Below are 10,454 nucleotides of genomic sequence, written 5' to 3'. Positions count from 1 at the left end.
GCTGGAATAAGTGGAGGGGGTCCATGTGGGGCCCACGAGGCAGGGGGCGCGCCCGGGGGTGGGTGGGTGGGCGCGCCCTGTACCCTCATGGCCAAATGGTGTCCCCCTGGTGTGTTCTCAGTGCCATAAATTCTTAAAAATTCTACAAAAAATCACATTTCATTTCCAGGACATTTGGAGAACTTTTATTTTCGAGGTATTTTTATTGCAAGGGTAATTCAGGAAACAGACAGAAAATACTATTTTTGCTTTATTTAATCTAAATAACAGAAAGTAAAAGGAGGGTACAGAGAGTTGTCCTTTCTAACTTCATCCATCTCGTGCTTATCAAAAGGAATCCACTAACAAGGTTGATCAAGTCTTGTTAACAAACTCTTTTTGAATCACATGAAATAGGAGAATTTTCGAATAACACTAGGTTACCTCAACGGGGATATGTATGTCCCCAACAATAAGAATATCATATTTCTTCTTGATAGTAGGAAGAGGGAGTTCAAAACCTCCAATAGTAATCGTTGAAATTTTTCCAACAGAATTGATACTGTGGACTTGTGGTTGTTTCCTCGGAAAGTGTACCGTATGCTCATTACCTTAAGATGAAAAGTGATATTGCCTTTGTTGCAATCAATAACAGCCCCTGCAGTACTCAAAAAGGGTCTGCCAAGGATAATCGACATACTATCGTCCTCGGGAATATCAAGAATAACAAAGTCTGTTAAAATAGTAACGTTTGCAACCACAACAAGCACATCCTCACAAATACCGACAGGTATAGCAGTTGATTTATCGGCCATTTGCAAAGATATTTTAGAAGGTGTCAACTTATTCAAATCAAGTCTACTATATAAAGATAGAGGCATAACACTAACACCGGCTCCAAGATCACATAAAGCAGTTTCAACATAGTTTCTTTAAATGGAGCATGGTATAGTTGGTACTCCTGGATCTCCTAGTTTCTTAGGTATTCCACCTTTAAAAGTATAACGGCAAGCATGGTGGAAATTTCAGCTTCTGGTATCTATCTTTTATTTGTAACAATATCTTTCATGTACTTAGCATAGGGATTCATTTTAAGCATATCAGTCAAACGCATACGCAAAAAAATAGGTCTAATCATTTCAGCAAAGCGCTAAAAATCCTCATCATCCTTTTTCTTGGATGGTTAGGAGGAAAAGGCATGGGTTTCTAAACCCATGGTTCTCTTTCTTTACCGTGCTTCCTAGCAACGAAGTCTCTCTTATCATAACGTTGATTCTTTGGTTGTGGGTTATCAAGATCAACATCAGGTTCAATCTCTACATCATTATTATTGCTAGGTTGAGCATCAACATGAACATCATCATTAACATTATCACTAGTTTCATGTTCATTACCAGATTGTGTTTCAGCATCAGAAATAGAAATATCATTGGGATTCTCAGGTGTGTCAACAACAGGTTCACTAGAAGCATGCAAAGTCCTATCATTTTTCTTTTTCTTCTTCTTAGAAGGACTAGGTGCATCAACATTAGTTCTCTAAGAATCTTGCTCAACTCTCTTAGGGTGGCCCTCAGGATACAAAGGCTCCTGAGTCATTCTACCCCCTCTAGTCATAACTCTAACATCATTATCATTTTTCTTATCATTTAATTCATTGAGCAAATCATCTTGTGATTTAAGCACTTGTTCTACCTGAGTGGTAACCATAGAAGCATGTTTACTAATAAGTTTAAGGTAACCTTTAACTCTAGACATATAATCACTCAAGTGTTCAACCATATAAGCATTATGTTTCAATTGTCTACCAACATAAGCATTGAAGTTTTCTTGTATAATAATAAAATTATCAAACTCATCAAAGCATTGGCTAGCAGACTTATTACGAGGAATGTCACCTTCATCAAATCTATAGAGAGAATTTACCTTTACTACCTGTGTCGGGTTATTAAGACCATGTATTTCTTCAATAGGTGGTAAATTCTTAACATCTTCAGCTTTAATACCCTTTTCTTTCATAGGTTTCTTTGACTCTTGCATATCTTCAGGACTGAGAAATAGAATACCCCTTTTCTTCGGAGTTGTCTTAGGAGTTGGTTTAGGAAGTGTCCAATCATTATCATTACTCAATATATTATTCAATAGCAATTCAGCTTGCTCAACAGTTCTTTCCCTGAAAACACAACCAACATAACTATCCAGGTGGTCTCTGGAAGCATCGGTTAGTCCATTATAAAAGATATCAAGTATTTCATTTTTCTTGAGAGGATGATCAGGCAAAGCATTAAGTAATCGGAGAAGCCTCCCCTAAGCTTGTGGGAGACTCTCTTCTCTAATTTGCACAAAATTATATATTTCCTTAAGGCAGCTTGTTTCTTATGAGCAGGGAAATATTTAGGAGAGAAGTAATAAATCATATCCTGAGTACTATGCACAAAATTTTTTAGTGACTCAAAATAAAAGTGAACCAAACTCAACAAGATTGATAGAAACTACTCCCATAGGTGCCTAGAGGCTATATCATGCATTAAAACTACTCTGGACCATATAAATTCGACATGAAAGCTCAAGAACAGGGTTACCTTGGCAACAAAAAATTTCAATAAATAAAGCACTAGAACAAAAACTAATTGGAGCTTTGGAGGAGTCACATACCGAGGAACAATCCCCCAAAACAGTTTTGTGAATGGAGCTTTGAGCAAAGAGATCGAAGATGGCAGCAAGATGAGCTAGAACACGGGTTTGAGCTATGGGAGGATTTTTTCTGGAGGAAGACGAAGTGAGTGGGTGCTGGAATAAGTGGAGGGGTCCACGTGGGGCCCACGAAGAAGTGGGCGCGCCCTGTGCCCTCGTGGCCAAATGGTGGGCCCCCTGGTGTTCTGAGTGCCAGAAATTCTTAAATATTCTAAAAAAATCATATTTCATTTTCAGGTCATTTGGAGAACTTTTATTTTTGGGGTATTTTTATTGCAAAGATAATTCAGAAAACAGACAGAAAATACTATTTTTGCCTTATTTAATCTAAATAACAGAAAGTAAAAGGAGGGTATAGAGAGTTGTGCTTTCTACCTTCATCCATCTCGTGGTCATCAAAAGGAATCCACTAACAAGGTTGATCGAGTCTTGTTAACAAACTCTTTCCGAATAACATGAAACCAGAGAATTTTCAAATAACACTAGGTTACCTATCGGGGATATGTATGTCCCCAACAATAAGAATATCATATTTCTTCTAGATAGTAGGAAGAGGGAATTCGAAACCTCCAATAGTAATTGTTGAAATTTTTCCGATATAATTGATACTGTGGACTTGAGGTTGTTTCCTCGAAAAGTGTACCGTATGCTCATTACCATTAAAAAGTGACATTGGCTTCGTTGCAATCAATAACAGCCCCTGCAGTATTCAAAAAGGGTCTACCAAGGATAATTGACATACTATCGTCCTCGGGAATGTCAAAAATAACAAAGTACGTTAAAATAGTAAAGTTTGCAACCACAACAGGCACATCCAGACAAATACCAACAGGTATAGCAGTTGATTCATCGGCCATTTGCAAAGATGTTTCAGTAGGTGTAAACTTATTCAAATCAATTCTACGTTATATAAAGAGAGAGGCATAACACTAACACCGGCTCCAAGATCACATAAAGCAGTTTTAACATAGTTTCTTTTAATGGAGCATGGTATAGTTGGTACTCCTGGATCTCCTAGTTTCTTTGGTATTCCACCTTTTAAAACTATAATTGGCAAGCATGGTGGAAATTTCAGCTTCCGGTATCTTTCTTTTATTTGTAACAATATCTTTCATATACTTAGCATAAGGATTTATTTTAAGCATACCAGTCAAACGCATACGCAAAAAGATAGGTCTAATCATTTCAGCAAAGCTCTCAAAATCCTTATCATCCTTTTTCTTGGATGGTTTAGGAGGAAAAGGCATGGGTTTCTGAACCCATGGTTCTCTTTCTTTACCGTGCTTCCTAGCAACGAAGTCTCACTTATCATAACGTTGGTTTTTTGATTGTGGGTTATCAAGATCAATAGCAGGTTCAATCTCTACATCATTGTTATTTCTAGGTTGAGCATCAACATTAACATCATCATTATCACTAGGTTCATGTTGATTACCAGATTGTGTTTTAGCATCAGAAATAGAAATATCATTAGGATTCTCATGTGTGTCAACAACAGGTTCACTAGAAGCATGCAAAGTCCTATCATTTTTCTTTTTCTTCTTCTTAGAAGGACTAGGTGCATCAACATTAGTTCTCTGGGAATATTGCTCAACTCTCTTAGGGTGGCCCTCAGGATACAAAGGTTCCTGAGTCATTCTACCCCCTCTAGTCATAACTCTAACAGCATTATCATTTTTCTTATCATTTAATTCATTGAGCAAATCATCTTGTGCTTTAAGCACTTGTTCTACCTGAGTGGTAACTATAGAAGCATGTTTACTAATAAGTTTAAGGTCACCTTTAGCTCTAGACATATAATCACTCAAGTGTTCAACCATATAAGCATTACATTTCAATTGTCTACCAACATAAGCATTGAAGTTTTCTTGTTTAACAATAAAATTATCAAACTCATCCAAGCATTGGCTAGCAAACTTATTACGAGGAATATCACCTTCATCAAATCTATAGAGAGAATTTACCTTTACTACCTGTCGGGGATATACCCCGCGGCGTAACCCGGCCCGAAGTATAACTCGGCCGGACTTGGCGATTCACCGGCGACCCGCACTGACTTGGAGGTTTACAAACAACCAGACTGAAACTTATAATTCACTGCTAACCCGGCGGGCGGGACATACGGATGACAAGGCCCAAGGCCCAGAAGGCCGGTTTATATTATGGTGGGCCGGTTTAAGAGGAAAGGCGTGAGGAATATTTGTCTTACATGGAGTTAAGATCTGGACTTGTGTCCGGTTTGTATTAGAAGGTAGACTAGTCCTAATCCTAATAGGACTCCACATGTAACCCGCCCCTTCAACATATATAAGGAGGGGAAGGGCACCTCAAGGGGGGGAAGGGAGACAAGTTAGAAAGGTTAAGGTTGGACAAACAAGTCTATAGCTCTCGAGTTAGAGCACCCGTGTAACCGTGATCATCATCATCAATATCAATGAAGCAGGATGTAGGCTTTTACCTCCAACGTGAGGGGCCGAACCTGGGTAAAACCTCGCATCTCTCGTGCCACTCAACCCCTCTCAAGCTACCACATAAATGCGTTGGCTTCGCGACTAAGTCCTTTCAACGAGGACATCTGTCGTGACAATTCCATGACAGTTGGTGCCCATCATGGGGCTTGCGTACGGTGGTGTTGAGTTCTTGGAGGGATCTTTTCTAGGGACCGAGAAGCTCGCGATGTGCCGGATTAACAAGCCGGTACGGAAGAATCTACTTCAACTTCGAGTTCATCAGATTAAGATGGAAATTCTTTGTAACCTCGGGTTTAAGTCGGAAAAGTAACTACGGCGACGACGGCACACGTATACGTCCTCCGTGCAATCAAGTGGAGGAGCATCCAAGGTCAACGGATACAACTGCAAAGGAATATTTGAGGCAGCGCACTTGTGGTGAGAACAACTATAAAATTCCATATAGGATACTCTCAGCTGCGCGCTGTCGCACCGCTGATCCGCCAAAATCGGCAAGAAATCAGTCGCGTCGAGATAAGCCGCCACTTTATGGTATGAGTCGCTGTCACTACCTCAAAAACAACTATCTGAATCCGTCGCTACTCAGGAGCAGTCACGTGTCAAAGACGGCGGCAGCTTGTGGCCTTGTGAAATCTTCGGGTCGACCTAGCACACGCACCGGGATCAAGGATTCAAGTGCTGATCGATGCAAAAAAAAAGTCTGATGGATTCCTCAGCTCCTGCTGCTTCCTATCAATCCAAAGGCATACTTCTACTCTGACATGAAGAGTTTCACTACATGCATGGACATGAAGGATAGTACTACTACAAAAGCCACGCAAAGACAAGTACGTGGACTTAAAAAATTAAAAAAAATGGAAAACAGCCCACAATTCGGAAGACGATTCCACTATCAAATCGTCGTTGCTCTACCGGTGTCCATCGCTGGACAGGGTCGCCGCTGGTGCCAGAAGCGGCCTGCTGCCACCTCCTCGCCCACTGAACCGCCGCGGCATTGGCCTGTCTTCGAGTCGTCGGCGCCTCGACACCCTCCTCCGGCTGCGTCGGCCTCCAAATCATTGAGTCGCCTCCGGCTGCAATGGCCTGCCTCTATCCCGTCCAAGCCGCTGCTTCAATCACGACCGAAACCTCAAGCTGTTGGCCGCCTCACGAGCCGCATCAACGTTCGAGTCGCCTCCGCAGAGCCGCAGAGCCGCCTCCAAGACGCTCGCATTCTGCAGCCCCGAGCCGGCCGGACTGTGAGCCGCTGCCGTGCTGTTCTGCTACGGCCCGCCCTCACTGGTCGTCTTCACCCAGCAAATTTGATAATTCTGACCTTGGGACGAAATCAATTCCCGGAATGAACCGCCCATGAAACTATTTCGCAGCACTCACCCTTTTGTGTAGCGCCCGCCACGCAGGCGTCACACCATACGGTGCAACGCCCAGCTCTGGGGCGTTGCACGCCTGTCCACCGTGGCAGCCCTTGGGCCCGCACCCAGTAGTGCAGCGCCTCCTAGCTAGGCGCCACACATGTAATGTGCAGCGCCCGGCCCGTAGGCGCTGCACTGTGACTTAGATGCCAGCCGCCCCATCCCCCTCCCCTTCCCCCACCCCACCCATTTGTTCCAGCAGTTACAGAACAGGCGCGCCGGCGGCTTCCTCCTCTCCCCCTCTCAATCCCCTCTCCCAAATCCTTCAGATCCGACGATTTGGTCCGTGCATTTCTTCACCAATCCATCCTAGAAGGTACTCTCCTCCGATCCCCTTCTTTCTATCCATAGAAAATATGATATTTTGAAGATTTGGGGAATCCTTGTTTGATTAGATTAGATTTGAATCTTGCATGTATTAGAACTTTGCATGTATTACAACCCTTGTTTGTTTGATTTGTGGAACCCTAGTTTAGTTTATGGAAGAGTTATTTGTATGAAGTAGGCATAGTTTATGGAAAAGTTATTTGTATGAAGTAGGCCTAGTTATTTGTGAAATCCTAGTTTATTAGTTTTGTTTGATTTGATATGGTTGGATACATAGATTGGTACGGTTGCATCTAGTAGGCGTACTTTAGTTTATTTGTATTCAAAAGATAATCGTGTTGACAAGAAAGCTTTCTTTCAAAATTGTTAGGATGGTTTGGCTTCTCGATGATCACTGGGACAAACAACACCGGTCGTACGCTATGGCGGTGGAGTAGCGGGTAATAATGAAAGTGTCTTGTTTTATGAATTTCGTATTTATTTCAAACACAAATGCCCCATATGTAATGTTATGAATTGTTTGTTTGTAGGAGCTTGCACCTTTGAAGCTTCGTTCTCACGGGGTCACCCTTGGGTGGATGCTCTATGATGAGCGATACACACCGTATGTAAGGGAGACAGGACTTCTCCCTTTCATTCATATGGTCAGACGGTCGACGCCACCCAACAATGCTCCAACACTCACCGCGCTTATTGATCATTGGCGGCCGGAGACACATAGTTTCCATCTACGGACCGGGGAGATGACAGTGACGCTCTAGGATATTGCTATGATCACCGGTCTTCCTATCGATGGGAATCCTCTATGTATGAGCACCGATTCCGATGGGTGGCGCGCGCAGATGCATGCCCTTATCGGTATGGTTCCTCCGGAGCCTCCGGAACCAGCAGCAGAAAACAAGAAGAAGGAAAGAGTCGCAGCCGGTGCTACTTTCACGTGGATTACTGAGCACTTTGGTACTTGCCCACCGAAAGCTGATGAGGACACGGTCAAGACATATGCTCGTGTCTACATGTGGTATGTGATATCCAGGACTATGTTTGCTGATGGCACAGGCAAGAATGCTCCATGGATGTGGCTGAAGGCGTTGACCGTCTTCGATAGAAATTGGAGTTGGGGTTCGGCGACACTAGCTTACTTGTATAGACAGGTATGAAGTTGTTTCCTTTTCACTTCATTGCTACATGATGAATGCGATCTTGCTCTTAATTGAACCATGTTCTCTTTTATGTGCAGTTGGACGAAGCCTGTTGTAGGTCATCTGGAGGTATTGGTGGTTGTTTGCTCGCACTTTCCATATGGAGCTGGGAGCGTTTGCCGGTTGGACGTCTGAAGAAGGTGAAGTACGATGATTGGGACGACAAAGGCGACCTACTACGGCTACCCACTTGGGCTTACAAGTAGGATGTGATAAATGAGACGAAAGATGATCCCTCGGTCATGTACAAGTTGTACCAGAGCGAGCTTGACGCGATCATGCCTGAGCAGGTGAATTGACATTGCATAAGTGATTATGATGCTTCTATTGCAAGTCGATATCAATTTTGCATTCTATCCCATTTTGCAGGTGATATGGGAGCCGTATGGAACAGGAGATAGTTTTGGTAACCCTTTAGAGTTCAGGCTGAATCCGATGTGCACTAGGGATAGGGATCTCTGGCGTATGCGGTGCCCACTCATATGCAACTGGGCGGTTGAGCTTCACCTCCCACATCGAGTGCGCCGTCAGTTTGGTTTGTTCCAAGCACATCCGCCGGAGTGGGAGGACACGGACAAGTTGCTACACGCGTAAGGTATAATTAACCTTGAGTACTTAGCAGCTTCTCGGCAGTTTCGATGCTACTAATATTATGTTTCTAACTTGCAGGTTGGATAGGAAAAGGCAGCGGAAGATTAAGGATTGGGCCAAGCATCACAGAAAATATGTCGTACAGTTTGCGCTTAGTGTGGAGCAAGCTAGGGCTGGCAAAGGAGTCCAGCTTCGTGAGCACTGCCCTGTAGCGTTCAACAACTATCTCACATGGTTTCTTACAAGTACCCGTGTGGAGGTATGCAAGCTGGCGTATGCTGAGGAGATTTTGGAAGAACCCACTGTTTTTGATGAGGTAGCCCAACACCAGTACAACACATTAGTCAGGAAAGGCAACTCAGTGATCCCTTCAGCTCCAATGATGAACTTTGTGGTATTTGCCCTCTTTGCTTTTCATTCACACTATTCACATCTTCGCTTGCCTAACACGTTAATACCATTTCTGTTCATAGCGTGCCCAGATCAAGAAAGCAGCTGATGAGACCGACACTATTCTTGAAACAACCCCGACTGGAAAAAGCGATGGAGAAGGTGCACTTCGAGCATTCATCAAGGTTCACATCTCCTTCAAACTAGCACTTAACATGTGTTGCTACGTTCGATGTCTCATTCACTTGTGCATGTTGCAGCGTCAGGGCCAAAAGTTAAGGCGACTATCAAACCTTTTTGGTTGTCGTGACCCCGAGTATGTATCACCAGAACGGTCTAGGTCGGCGACACCATCAGATCCCGCTTCAGGCCAGAGCCATGGTGATCATTTGGAGGATGAGGATGTGGGTGTGGTCACCCAAGAGGTATGGCATGAGCATATATATCCAATTGTTGATGCATTGCTAACTATATCCTCACACACGGTCTTTCCATATCTTTTCTTGATGCATAGGTTGCTGATGATGATATGACCTTGGGGACGTACCAGGTTAGGTCTGCATACATGCTAAAGCCTAGGAAGGGAATCAACAAGTACACACCTGAAGACTTCACCGAAAGAGGCAAAAGGACGATCGGCACCTCGCGGATGGCGGCTTTGGATGACTATTTGGATGACGATGTCGATGACGTGGAGGAATCGGAGCCGGAGCGGGAGCGTGTTCCTCTTCCTAGGAAGGTGAAGAAGTTAGCCAGCAAGAGGGGGGAGCAGCCAAAAAGCGCTCAAGAAACTAGCTCTTCTTAGGAACCAGCCATCGTCCTTTATTTGTAATGTCGGTGAACTTGGAGTTGTTATGTCGGTGAACTTGGAGTTGTTATGTCGGTGAACTTGGAGTTGTGGTAGCCCTATGTCGAACTTGATCCTCTTTGTATGTCTTAGTTATGTTGAACTTGGAGTTGACGCCTTAGCAATGTTGAACTTGATCCTCTATGTTGCACTTGTTGTCTTAATAATGTTCAACTGTGACTGAAATGTGAACTTAAAGTTTTTGACTGCTTATTCTAGGAAATTATGCAATGTACCTGAAAATGACCAAGTTTACAAGCTACAGCCGCTGCAGCCCCTAGCCTGGAGGCGTCACACTGTATAGTGCAACGCCTAGCTCCCGGGCGTTGCACTGTACAGTGTGGCGCCTCCGAGCTAGGCGCTGCAGTGGCTGTAGCTTGCAAACAAAGTGTTTGCTCTCTGCTTAGCTCAGCCCAAGGGTACAACGCCTCAGAGCTAGGTGTCACACTGTATAGTGCAACACCTAGACCTGAGGCGTTGCAAGCCTGGGCTGAGCTAAGCAGAGAGCAACTACTTTGCTTGCAAGCTACAGCCGCTGCAGCGCCTA

At 43.8% G+C, this 10,454-nt stretch overlaps 1 protein-coding gene across 1 annotated transcript; it reads left to right on the top strand.

Moving 5' to 3' along the window:
• Nucleotides 1-7,740: 7,740 nt before the first annotated feature.
• LOC147992271 (uncharacterized) lies at nucleotides 7,741-9,865 on the top strand. The gene is made up of 7 exons (XM_087538985.1): nucleotides 7,741-8,031; nucleotides 8,118-8,219; nucleotides 8,449-8,516; nucleotides 8,749-8,986; nucleotides 9,144-9,245; nucleotides 9,321-9,485; nucleotides 9,575-9,865. The coding sequence occupies exons 1-7, from the start codon at nucleotides 7,741-7,743 to the stop codon at nucleotides 9,863-9,865; spliced, it is 1,257 nt and encodes a 418-aa protein (XP_087395111.1).
• Nucleotides 9,866-10,454: the final 589 nt, after the last annotated feature.

Source organism: Triticum urartu, chromosome 1A (genome assembly GCF_056163025.1).
Source record: "Triticum urartu cultivar PI428250 chromosome 1A, HENAU_Tu73, whole genome shotgun sequence".
Lineage (NCBI taxonomy): Eukaryota > Viridiplantae > Streptophyta > Magnoliopsida > Poales > Poaceae > Triticum > Triticum urartu.
The sequence above is the reverse complement of the archived record's forward strand: the minus strand, read 5'-3'. Positions and strand labels throughout refer to the sequence as shown.